This window comes from Coenobita brevimanus, chromosome 110, assembly GCF_032717465.1.
Source record: "Coenobita brevimanus isolate Jiangsu-jjx chromosome 110, ASM3271746v2, whole genome shotgun sequence".
Lineage (NCBI taxonomy): Eukaryota > Metazoa > Arthropoda > Malacostraca > Decapoda > Coenobitidae > Coenobita > Coenobita brevimanus.
The window spans coordinates 37,100,229-37,113,411 of NC_137063.1; the positions used below are offsets into that span (position 1 = coordinate 37,100,229).

General features: G+C 40.0%; 1 protein-coding gene and 1 non-coding gene across 3 annotated transcripts in view; both read left to right on the plus strand.

The window, feature by feature from the left end:
• The first annotated feature begins 4,116 nt into the window (after window positions 1-4,116).
• Window positions 4,117-13,183, plus strand: part of LOC145417342 (coiled-coil domain-containing protein 130 homolog) — a 249,459-nt gene continuing 240,392 nt past the window's right edge. For both annotated transcript variants that reach the window (XR_013900493.1, XM_080286021.1), the window contains exons 1-5: window positions 4,117-4,233; window positions 6,183-6,379; window positions 6,677-6,788; window positions 10,390-10,482; window positions 12,244-12,411. Coding sequence is in view for 1 of the 2 variants with exons in the window: in XM_080286021.1 (XP_080142147.1) it covers window positions 4,231-4,233; window positions 6,183-6,379; window positions 6,677-6,788; window positions 10,390-10,482; window positions 12,244-12,411 (573 nt within the window). In the remaining variant the exon portion in view is untranslated. The remainder of the gene's footprint in view (window positions 4,234-6,182; window positions 6,380-6,676; window positions 6,789-10,389; window positions 10,483-12,243; window positions 12,412-13,183) is intronic.
• Window positions 11,238-11,356, plus strand: LOC145417689 (5S ribosomal RNA). The gene has a single exon (XR_013900552.1). It is a non-coding gene; the product is annotated as a 5S ribosomal RNA (ribosomal RNA).

Here is a 13,183-nt window from a genome sequence, read left to right on the forward strand (position 1 = left end):
TATTCCAACTTTCAACTTTACCCACACAATCCTTGACCCAACTGATCCATACTGTCTTATGCTCTTCTTCCATCTTTTAATCACAACTATACACACTCCTTCCTTCGCCCTCTCATTCTCATCTACTCCTGCACATATACCCCATCCATACTCCCATTCTCTCACACTTTCACCTCTCCATTTTGTTTCAGTTATTCCACATACATCCACTTTCGCATCCTCAAGCACCTGGACAATCTCTCTCTCTTTCACCTCATCATTCGCTCCTCTTACATTCCATGTACTCATTACCAAGTCCTTTGTCCGGTCCTGGGTCGTCATCGTTTGGTCAGTCCTTGTCCGAGGCTTCTTGTTTGTTTTTTTAGTTAGTTGTTTTCCGGGGAGGGGCACTAACCCTCCGCCAACCCTTTTAGTCGCCTTTTACGACAAGCAGGGATACTGGGGAAGAATTCTTGAAAACCCCCCTACCCCCAGGGAGGGCTGTTGTTGTTTGGCTTGAATAAGAAGATGAAATTATAGAGTGATCTGACAAGGAAACACGGATGTCATCGCTGACATCCAGTTGATTTCGACGTTCTGATAGAAACAAGCGCTGAAAACCCTGACTCACAAAGGTATATAGATGACGGAATCAGAGCACCCATGGCTCGCTGTGCCTGATGAGGGTAGGCTTGTCAACGAACACCAGAATTTTTCAAGACCTCGATTTTTTTTTTTTTTTTTTTTTTTTTTTTTTTTAGCTAATGATGCCAAATGGCATCACGCAATATCGCTAAATTGTTCTCAATTTTTCTGACCTTCACGGACCCCCTGAAGCCCATCCATGGACCCCCAAGGGGTCAATGGACCCCAGGTTAAGAACCCCTGATCTAGAGGCTGTATTTCAATTGGCATATGCTTCGTAGCACCTCTTCCTGAGCAATTTATTTTGTATTTTGGGCCTTAACATTCTCTTTTACTTTATTTAGATCGCATCAGTATCGAGACAGTTTTCATCAATAATATACGAGAGGATATTAAAGTGTCACAAAATAAATCGAACAGAAAAGGATGTTACGAAATCTCCGGATGTACGCAGGATACAACCCTTAGTCTTTGTGATTCCCCGTCAAAAGTAAACATCGAGATGTGGAAATGAAAGCCGTCCACCAAATAGAACCCGTGAAAAGCTCAAGAGTTTGCCTTCAAGTGGAACCTAGCCTTCTGTCCTCGGTGATTTTCCATTTATTCGTGGTACAGTTCAGGGTGAGAGGGGAAAAATAAAACACGAGAGGTTGCGTATTGTATTACCTCTTCTGCTTCTCATTTCTCTCTGCCAGCTAAAATTCTTAAGCTGAAAGGGGGTTCTGCCCGTTATTTTACCTTACTTGCTTCTCACTTTCCCCTGCTGGCTAATATTCCTAGGCTGAGAGAGGCTTAGTATGTTTCTCTGCCTATTATTTCACTTCTGCTCCTCGCTTTCTTCTGCTGCCTAATATACCTAAGCTGTCAGACTTCGTATTTTTGTCTGCTCAGTATTTCACCTCTTCTGCATCTCACTGCCCCTTGGTGGCTAACATTGCTAGGGCGAAAGGGACTCTATTTTTCTTTTCTGCATTATATTTCACCTCTCTTGTTTCCCTCTGCTGGCTCATTTTTCTCTGCATTTTATTGCATCTCTTCTGCTTCTCACTTCCCTTTGCTGGCTAATATTCCCAAGCTGAGAGAGGCTTGGTATGTATATTTCCCTAATGCTTCACTTCTTCTTATTATTATTTCCCTCTGCTAGCTAATATTCCTAGGCTGAAAGAGGCTTGGTATGTTTTCCCACCCATACATGATTCTTTGATATCATATATCAAGGTGAAGAATGACCGACGTGCCTTACCTGTGAGGCGGATACAGTATACTTCTTTTACCTTCACTTGGGTCATGTTTTCGTCCTCTGGTGGCTTAATTCATGTGGTTTAATAGCAGCAGGAGATAATACTATGGCTCTACATCCTTTCCATAGCACCTCCTCGTGACTAGCATCATATTCGAGAGTTAATTTATCGTTGCAATTAATCATTCAACATAGAGAAACAGCAATTTTAGGTCGTTAGAGTAAAAAGTGCATAGTAGACGATTTTTTTCTCTCATCTGTTCCCCTTGACAATATTATTAGACATGGGGGGAAGGTAGTATTCAAATCCTCCAGCTCGAATATTCTGTCTTAATTCCGGGCTCATTTTAACACAGTCCACCATCTTCCTTTCGGGAAATAGAGAAGTACTTAAGGTAGTTGAGCCACCCGGCTATATCAAAGCCACCACATGAAGGCGTTCCTGTACTGATGTCATGTCGATATTAAAAGGATATACTGTAGATAAGACACAAGAGTATACTGTGTCGATTAGATGAATCTGAAACTACGTGTGGACAGGAGTACCCATCAGGTGGAGCCAGGATTCCAGGGGTTTGAATGGTGAATGAATGCGCATGTTACCCCTTCAGGCATACTGCTGATTAGGTCTCCCACTATCGTATTCTTTTTTCCTGGTTTCTCCATACCCTAGCTCACCCAATCAGCAGATGGGAAGGGGAGGCTGGATGATGATGATGATGATGATGATGATGATATGAAAAATAAATAGCTAAGAAAGAGCTTCTAGAAAGGCTTCTAAGCTAAAATGAACAGGGAATATGCAAGCGACGGCCACATCACAGCGTAGGGGTAGGATGTGGGGTGTCGTACATGTGTCACACCCCAAGGTAGGCGCCAGAGATGGACACCTTCATGTAGTGGCACTGATGCAACTTGACGGTGGAACTATTTGGCTATACAGGTGTTTCTCATCTCCATCCCTAACTCGTAAAAGAAGGATGGTGAACTGCAGGAGGGCAACTTCAGTCTGCAGTGCACAAGGTTTACGTTCACATGATCCTGGGGTTGCTACCACTACCACCACCACCACCATCTGACCCTATTGTCATAATACAGGATGGAGGGCTTCGTAGCACCTCATTGTTAGCTATTTATTCTACATATTGCCCCTTAGCTTTCTCATGTATGCTGTTTATATCGTTTTGTTATATCCTCTGAATTTGCCTTATTATCATACAAGAGGATATTATATTGCAGTTTGTGGTAGGTGGGGGCACGCACCATCCACTCATTCGATATAATGCTGCTTTGTGTGTCTGCCCTTTCCGAAGGGAACGTTTTCAATAGTTCACCTCCGTTTTCTTAACTTTTGGTTACTCAGTGAAGTTTTGCCGTTTTATTAATCTAGAACTGGGCTATTATGGAGATCAGTGGTTTGAAATGTTGAAGAGCAGTTAGTTCTTCGTGATTTAGGCAAGTAATGTGAAAAATATAAAGCATACAGTTTGTATGTAGTCCATCCATCCATCATCCAATCCTACGCTGCCTCATGAGAAGCGTAAGAGCCCGGGGCTAAGCAAGTTGGTCCTGACATTTAAGATGAGAGTGACCAGCCTCACTCATCCTTGAGTGGCATTACATGAGCAATAAACCCCATCCACCTCTTAGATATACTGTAAACCTGTACCGGGTCAATCCGGCTGAAGCGCCGTAATTACTCACTAAACCACCAGGCGCCATAATTTGGTTACATGGTTACCACCCAGCGTAGGAACTGGGTTTCTGGTGTAAAGGAAACCATCTGGCTTGTCACTCAGTGTAGAGTCACCCATAGGCAGAAGGAAGAGGAAATAATGAAGGAAAGATTGACCGAAGAGGGAGTGTAAAGTCACCCATAGGCAGAAGGAAGAGGAAAGAATGAAGAGAGACGGAGGAGGGAGTGTAAAGTCACCCATAGGCAGAAGGAAGAGGAAAAAATGAAGGAAAGAAAGATAGAAGATGAAGGAAGGATGATTGGTCACGCGGCCAGAGAAAGCGCACGTTGGATTTTCTATCTATCTATCTATTGCCTGATGCCATAATCCCGTTAGGGGTGGCCATTTGACTCTGAGTTATTTGTTTTACAGGAAGGGGTTTTACTACAGCAATTTGTCATACTAAGTAACTTCGATAAATATTCTTAACTATAATTTTAACAATGTTCTTGTTTAATTTGATACTTTTTTGTATTTAGTATTGGGTTCGTAGTCTCTCATTGTTTATGTTTTGCCAGAGTGAAGTGGTCGACGTACATATTATTGTCGCTGCTTGCATTTACCAACAGGCTTTGAGTGATACTGGTGTGTTGACTGCATATCAAGAAACCTGACAGTTAACTTATAAAAATGGTACGTGAGTTCAATTAAAATGTAGACTGCCGTGCAACCTGTCAGCCTGATAGCCTTTGCTCTTGCACAGAACGTTTAATCATGTCCCATAACAATATGTGCACCATGTGAGTCAGCGTTCATATATGACAATTCTATGCAGTAATTGAGAATTAAGTTGTAATACTTATAAGTGTTCCCATCTGGTTCTGGTCCGTCATGAATTAACAGAGAAACTGCAGGAGAGCCCCTGTTTGTAAATTAATGATGAAAATTTAGTATTTTAACACACGGGCAAAGGTATTGCAGGTGTCCTGTTCAGACGGGTCTTTCGTAGGTTGATTAGGATTGGTATGGGGAGAAGTTTGTGATAATGTTTACAAAACCATAACACCAGATTTCCAAGAAACAACGTGCTTTAATTCATCGCACAGTTCTGAGTCTAGTTTCATCTATGTGGCATTTCTTCCACAAATAAAAAATAAGTGAGATATTGTGTTGTCTTCATTGTGTGCCTGTGCTATTATGCTACATTTCATTATTTCTTTACCAAATGGGGATGGCTTTTCCATATTTTCTATTGAAATGAGTCTCTTACAGGTTACTTTGTCATTTTCCGAGGATTACCATAGCTACTGGGCATTTTTATAAACCTACCTCTGAAAGCAGTAAATGAGGATTTAGAATGGATAAACATTCCATCGATATTTACTAGTAGCAGGCCATATCCAGCGTTCCTAATGCACTTTTTTAATTTTGAAAGCTGGCTGTCAAACACAAGTTAGGTTAGGTTTGGTTAAATTATTAAGTTTCCCAAAGCTTTGACATGGTTATTAGTGTTTTCTTTTGCATACTTTTGAGTATGTTTGATACACTGACACATCTAGTTGGAGTGGTGGTTGGTAAACAATGCAGCCAGTTGGTGCTGCGAGTGACCTGGCTGCTTCCATACTGTATTTTGTTTTTTTCCAGTCACTTCTTGCAGTCATAATTCAACTGTTAACTGTGTTGCATATACAGTATATATATATACCGGTATATATATATTTACCAAAATTACCTATTTTGAGATTGCGAGTTTGTTATACCAGGTGTAATTGCCGTGTCTGTTTCGTAAATAATTATGTACATTTCATTCATTAAAAGCAATGCATTTTTGTTTCTTTGTGGTGCATTATGGTCATAGGCAGTATGCATTTGTTTTTTGGTGGTGCATTATGGCTCTGATTCAGCCAGTCAGAGGGATGGAAGTGGGTCTGTTGTGTGTTTTCAAATTTGAAACAAGTCAAGAAGGTCTCCGTCGATATCTTAGGGTAAGGTTGGAAATTGGTCTCGGTTGGGCTTGAATGACGCAAACCTAGGTTTAAGTCAGTTAATGCTTAAAATGGCTTGAAATTTATTCATTTCTATCTATTTTCACCATTGAGAAAAGAAAAAGCTAGGTTAGGGTTAATATTAACAAATCTGTAACAATGCACCGTCTTGCTATTTTTTAATTTGTGGAAGAAACATCACAGAAGAAAGTTGTCTTAGAACTATGGAACAAATTGATTTCACATTACTCTTTCTTTGGAGTCTAGTGTTATGGCTTTGTAAACATTTATCAGAAGCTTTGGTCGGTTAGGAACTGGGGGCCTCCACAGGCCCATTCTATCAAGCCTTATCTTATTTCACTGTAAGCTGAAATGGTAGTTTTTTCAAATGACAGAAGTAATGCTGATGTATCATGCATGCAGCATTATAGCTGCATCAGTATTTGTTACAACTTTAGTACTGTACAGTACAGTACCGGTACTTCAAACAGCTTTAAAACGTCAGTGATGCAGTATATATAATATTTAAATGTATAATTGACTGGAAGTGGCAAAATATATCCACATTTTTGCATACAGTATATAACCAAGGTAAAATGTCCCCTGTTCTATTGAGAAATTGTCACATATGATAATGGCTGTGTTTCATTATGCTAGGGTGAACGTAAAGGAGTCAACAAGTACTACCCACCTGACTATGACCCAAGTAAGGGGGGGCTCAACAAGTTCCTGGGGACACATGCTCTCCGGGAACGTGCTCGTAAGCGGCACCTGGGCATCCTCATCATTCGCTTTGAGATGCCATATAACATCTGGTGTGAAGGCTGCGATAACCACATCGGCACTGGAGTCAGGTGAGATATACTGTACAGGTACCGGTACCTCACTGTGAATATTTGTTACTATACTAATGGGTTGATATCAAAGGTTGGTAGTATTTTATAGTATGTATATATTTCTTTAGATACTAATCTATTGAAGTAAGTGAGACAGTCATTGCCTAGCTTTTATGGCACAAACATTTACTGTACTGAATACTTTAAGTATCAGTCTTTCATGTGCATAAGTGCTGAAAATGAAAAAATTGCCTTTATGTTGCCCATATGCATGTATATCAGTGTGCTACAACATGCTGTATAATTAATTTTCAGGTATAATGCAGAAAAGAAGAAGGTTGGGATGTATTACTCAACTCCCATATATCAGTTCAGGATGAAGTGCCATCTCTGTGATAACTACTTCGAAATCAAGACAGATCCTGCAGTAAGTACTGGAAACCCATGATTTTCATTTGATTTTTATGTTTACGATATTGTATATAATATATTGCATGTGAATTGTCTGATACTTGATATGAGAGTCACTTTATTTTGAAGGTTTATTGGTACTGAATTGCATAGCAACAAAGGAAATAGCTGTGGAAGGTGTCAGATTCATATATACTGTACAGTAGATTAATTGATGGTATTACAGTAAGCATGAAGTTGACTTAGGAGTGAGGGAGTGAGAAGTTGGCAGAAACCATAATTTACAGTTCAGAATGAGTTACCTGCAGCTGTAGAAGCTGAAAAAAAAAAAAAAAAAAAAAAAAATTGTAGACAGAGCAGAGTGGAGGAAAATATAGATCAAATATTGTAATACTGTCATTATATTTTATTTAAGGTGTTTGAACATGGAACACACTGATGAGAGGTACATAAAATACAGTGGAATCTCCTAATTAATGGGCATGTGAGACTGGGCACACACTGCGATTTGAGAATTTCACAATTTAGAAACAACTGATCTTAGCCTTTGTGGTACAGTGGTAAAGTGTGTGTTTTCGTACACTGAAGAACGAGGGTTCGCGACCCACCAGGGTAATAAACTTTGGGAGCGTTCTTCAGGCCACGTACCGCATTGACGGACACAAGGGGTGCTGTAGTTGAACCAGTGTCGCATACTATAAAGTATGCTTACACCCAGTCGGCTTGCGCGGTCCAATTACACTTGGTTCACAGACTACACACACATCCAAAGCCACTCCAACACTACAATTACACTTACAAGCACTTCTCACCCTACTCTACTAGACAGCCTAAGCCACTTGGTAGAGATACATTGGCTGTATCATCCCCACTTCGGTTGGGATAGGCCGGTCCTGCAGTGGACACTCAAATGGCTGATGAGATGAGATGAGATGGGGAAAATTATTTATGGGTCTTTCATCTTGGAAAAGTTATCCCCAAACCCATATCAAACCAGTCACCAGCAAACACTAACAACCATCATGCATGGCATGGGAAGGAGGTGCTGTGATTGGCTTATGGTAAGTGCTGTGCTTGAATGTGATTATGATTAGTTTTGTTGCCATGCTTGACCAAGATTGATTTATGTCTAGCTAGATGCATGGATTTGTGGTAATGATGGCATGTATTATGCAAGGCCTCAGAAAAGTGTCACTTTTGATGGCTGCATCCGTGAATGTTGTGTAATTTCCGTGATTTACTGATTTTGAAAACTTGCATGATGTTGCCACATATTATGAATCTGTTATTTAGAATCGTACGATTTAGAAGATTCCACTGTATACTCCACATTAAAAAAAGCTGGTGGGAGAACGAGGTGGAAAGGTGAAGGAGTACAAAAAGTCTTTGTAATACAGTATGTTGCATTTTTATGCATTCTTGTCTGCTGTTAATCCATTAATGACAGTGATGCATTTTTCCTTTTTATTCTTTCCCTTAACAGGTAATTTTCTTTAGCTTATGATAAACTTTTTGAACTTAGGGGATAAGATAGCAGCCCGAGTAAAATCCTTGAAATTTTAGAGGGATTTCCAAAGCTGAAGAATATCACATGATATGTCACCAGGAGTCAAGTTATTAACTCTCAGTAATTTACAGAAAAATTACCCATTAATATTCCATTTTAACCTGTACAGTTGATTTGCCAGTTTCCTCCAATTTGTATTACCATTTAGTTGGAAAATTTGTGATATTTTGGATCATATTACTGACACATTACAAGGACTTGCTGCAAAGGAGGGAGAACTTATGGTTGTATTCTAAATGGCTTTGGAAATTTTGTAACGTCTTCGTTAGCAGTTTATTCTGCATATAGCACCCCAGTATTCACTTTTATGTTATTGATGCACATTGTCACCGTTATAATTATATACGTAGGATACAAGAGATTATTAAGATAGAATACAAAACATAAACTGTTAAGGAGGAGGTGCTGCAGTCAGTTGTCACCGAGAATACAGCCTTTAAGAGTGGTGGAAGTCAACAGTGATTTTTTTTTTTTTTTTTTTTTTTTTTCGTATTCATCTGTAGGGAAGATTTCTCATAGTGAAGGAGTTTGAATGAATCTCTATAAGTCTCTTCAGTATGATAACATTTTATATTTCTTGATACTGTCAAATGAGCCTAGGTATCACACCTGATTGGGTGATACAGGATTGGATGGTGAGTGGATGGGACCTCTTGTAGTGAAAGGATTAAAAGATAATCTGATGGAGAGTTGGTAGAGGAAGATGAGGAAGGGAATGAGCTGTCACTTCTTTCACATGCTGTACTGTACAGTATGTTTACCTTGATTTAGCCCTTTGAATTGGATGATGTACTTTTATGTTTTAATTTTGCTATCTCCAGGCAACTTTATTAATTTCAAGAGAGCCTTGTTGAACTGGGGAGGTTAGATATGGCTGTCATCAACTCCTTCATTATGAGAGGTCCTTCCAAACATGCATAAAACTGTGTGGAGATAGAAGGAATTTTAAAATATAATTTATTTGAATGGTTAAGCTTGCAAGGATTCAGGTGAAGAATTGGGGATTTAGTTAAGGTGAAGGATGAGATAAAAAGAGTGGAGGTGAAGGAATGCAGGTATTTTGTCCTTTCCCTACAGTATTTTATTGTTTATTTATTATATGGAATGGAGACAATAATATAATATGGTTTAAACTGATTGTGAATTAGTTAAAGGAAGTGAAAATTGACAGGGGGTAATTGATGTTTTATTATTTTTTCTGTTGGCTAAACAGTCATTAACATCGACTGATTGTACTGTTTTACCTTAAATTGATATTGCTGGACATAAAAGGTTTAATTTACATTAATGTATTCTTATTTTAGTGGTAGGTGGGGGCACTCAGCATCCACTCACTTGATTTAGTGATGCTCTTGGGTACCTCCCCTTTCCTCTCTACCTTCCGTCTTTCCTCCTTTGTCTTTCTTTCCTACATTCTTTCCTCTTGTTTCTGTCTACAGGTGACTCTGCACTTAGTGACAAGCCAAATGGTTTCCTTTACACCAGGAAACCATTTGCTATGCTGGGTGGTAACCATATAACCAAATTATGGCACCTGGTGGTTTAGTGGGTAGTTAAGGTGCTCCAATCGGATTGAGCCTGTGCATGTTTATATCCAATGGATGGTTGGGGTTTATTGCTCACGTAATGCCACTCAGGGATGAGTGAGGCTGGTCGCTCATATCTTAAATGTCAGGTCCAGCCTGCATAGCCTCGGGCTCCTACGCTCCTCATAGGGCAACACAGGATTAGATGGTGATGATGATGATTATGATTATTTTTTATTTGTTAGTACAACAAGTGTCTTTCATATTCACTCATTTCTCTAGGTGTCAGTCTTTATCTTGATACAAAAAGTTCTTTTCATATGTTGCCTAATTAAAAGCTTATTTTAGCTGTGAAGTCCAAAGTCATTTACAGAAAAAATTACCCCTGCATTGCTGCCTGTAAAGCGTATGCTGGTTTTACCCACTTTACATTACCAGTTGTACAGTATAGAAGAAGCTGTGATACTTTGGAATGTATCACTGACATAATGAGGATTTGCTGTACATTTCTTTGTTTATTGCAGAATCTGGACTACGAGATTGTGAGCGGGGCACGCCGTCAGGAGCGGCGCTGGGATCCCACAGAAAATGAGCAAGTTGTTCCTGAAGATAAAGATGTAAGTTGTATACCCTGGTTCTTTACTGATGCAATCAAAGGAGTACAGTACACATGAATCTCAAGAACTTTTACAAATGTAGACAAAATTATTTAGAATTTCAGATATCTTTGATCATTAAGATATAACTAACATATTTCTTTACAACTAGGCTGATTTAATGTGTTAATTGTTATACAGTTATTATTATTATTATTATTATTATTAAGGGGCACTTACCGTCCTCTCACTTGATGTAGGGCTGCTCTCGGGTGTCTGCTGTTTCCTCTCCTTCATCCTTCTTTCCTTCCATCCTCTTCTTTCTTTCCTTCATTCTTTCCATGTCCTTCTGCCTATGGGTGACTTTAGACTCCCTCTTCTGTCTTTCTTTCCATCATTCTTTCCTATTCCTTCTGCCTGTGGGTGACTCTATACTGAGTGAGAAGCCAGATGGTTTCCTGTACACCAATTAACTATTTACTACACTAGGTGGTAACCATGTAACCAAATTTTGGCACCTGGTGGTTTAGTGGATAATTACGGTGCTCCAGTCGGATTGAGCCAGTGAAGGTTTATATCCAAGGGATGGTTGGGGTTTATTGGTCATGTAATGCCACTCAGGGACGAGTGAGGCTGGTCACACTTATCGTAAATGTCAGGACCAACTTGCCTAGCCCCAGGCTTCTACGCTTCTCATGGGGCAACGTAGGATTGGATGATGAATGAATGAAGAAATTGTTCTTATTATCTTTATTATTATTATTATTTTCATTATTGCCAACGGCCATACCACGTTGAGTACACCGCTTCCCGTCCGATCAGCGAAGTTAAGCAACGTTGGGTCTGGTTAGTACTTGGATGGGTGACCGCCTGGGAACACCAGATGCTGTTGGCATCCCTACGTGTCAAGTGGGGTTGGTGGAGGATTAGTGCCCCTCCCTGTAAAACAATTAACTCTAAGCCGTTGGCCACCCCGTTTGGGATACATGGCGTCTGGCAATGAATGAATGAAATGATTTTCATTGCAGGTACTAAAGTTACTACATGATAGTATTGTGATACCAACTCAAACGTATGGAAGTGAAGCTTGGACCTTGTTGGAGGGACACAAGTCAAGAGTGAGAGCAGTGGAAATGAGTTATTTGAGAAGAGCATTTGGAGTCGCATGGAGAGACAGACTGACAAATGAGGATGTGAAGGAGTGTTGTGGTGTGGATGTGGATGTGTTAGAAAGCATTAGGAGAAACACACTGAGGTGGTTTGGCCATGTGGAGAGGATGGAGAGTGAGAGACTGATGAGGAGAGTGTATGTGAGTGAGGTGGAGGGGGAGAGAGGGAGGGGGAGGGCAAGGATGAGATGGAGGGATGGAGTGGAGCTGTATATGAGAGAGGGGGTTGTGAATTGGGAGCAGGACTTGAGGTAAAGGGTTCTGAGGCTTGGGGGTGGAGAGTTACTGGTTTCCATCACCTGGTATTAGCTCCTCAAATAGGGCCTTATCATTGAATCCATCAAAGCCATCAGAAGCCACAGGTTTTGCACCATCATTGTCTGCAGAAACTAGATCAGGTACACGAGAACAAAGTTTTTTTTTAGCCCCCCCCCCCCCCCCAAAAAAAAAAAAAAAAAAAAAAACTACAGTAATGGCAGGAATGCAGATTTTCATCCAGCACAGATAATGAAAACTGCTATTACCAAGTGTGCAATAACCAAGGGATCACTCTACTATTGTTTGCTTATTCTTATACATTTATATTAACAGTATATATTTTCTTCTGACCTAGGTATCAAGGAAAATGACAACAGATGCGATGTACAAGTTGGAGCATGGTGTTCAGGACAAGGCCAAGTCTCAGGAGTTAGACCCCACAATACAGAGGCTGGAAGAGTTCCAGTCCTCACGCTGGCATGATGATTACACCTCTAACAGAAAGCTCCGGGAATCTATGAGGGTGAGGCCTGGGAGTAGTGCATGTGCTGTATTTATCCTCTCTACTTTTTTGGTAGATGGGGATGCCCACCATCCACTCAGTCATTGTAGTACTGTATTTTGCAGCATGTAAGATGCTGCAGTGTGAAAGACAAACCCTAATTCTGGAAGGGCAGTTCTGATAAAAAAAAAGTTTGTCTCGACCAAGACTGCGGAAAGTTTGCATGATGTGAGTAGTTTTAACTCAAATACACACTCACTTTTCAGAATCTCTGTTCACTACTGTTGATCAGTCATTGGTTTCTTTATTTTTATGTAAAAGAACAGTACAAAAAATAAGAAAACAAACCACCCCATCCTTACAAAAGTTACAGTACAATCCCAGTTAACCGGGTGGCTTGGGGAATTTACCTTCCCGGTTACAGATTTTTTCCCGTATTTCTGATTTTCAAGTCAAATCTATACAAAGGCTATCACAGCAGTAAATACAGTTCAGGTACTCACCAGTCATATTAGGGGTTACACTAAGAGATTCCTCCTGAAAAACTGCCTTGTAAACACACACCATGGTCATAACGCACGTGTGCAATGTCTAGCAATTTGCAGTACTGCATTTTGCACCAGTCCATTGTTTACCGAATTACTGTATTCATTATATGTACTGTACTCATAAAAATTGAAAAATAAAATAAAGAAATAAAAGCTTGAACATTTATTAGTGAACTGATGATGCGTTAAGACTGCACTGTAGAATTGTCACGACACCTGTGCCCCCACGTGAGTTTGTTTACGTT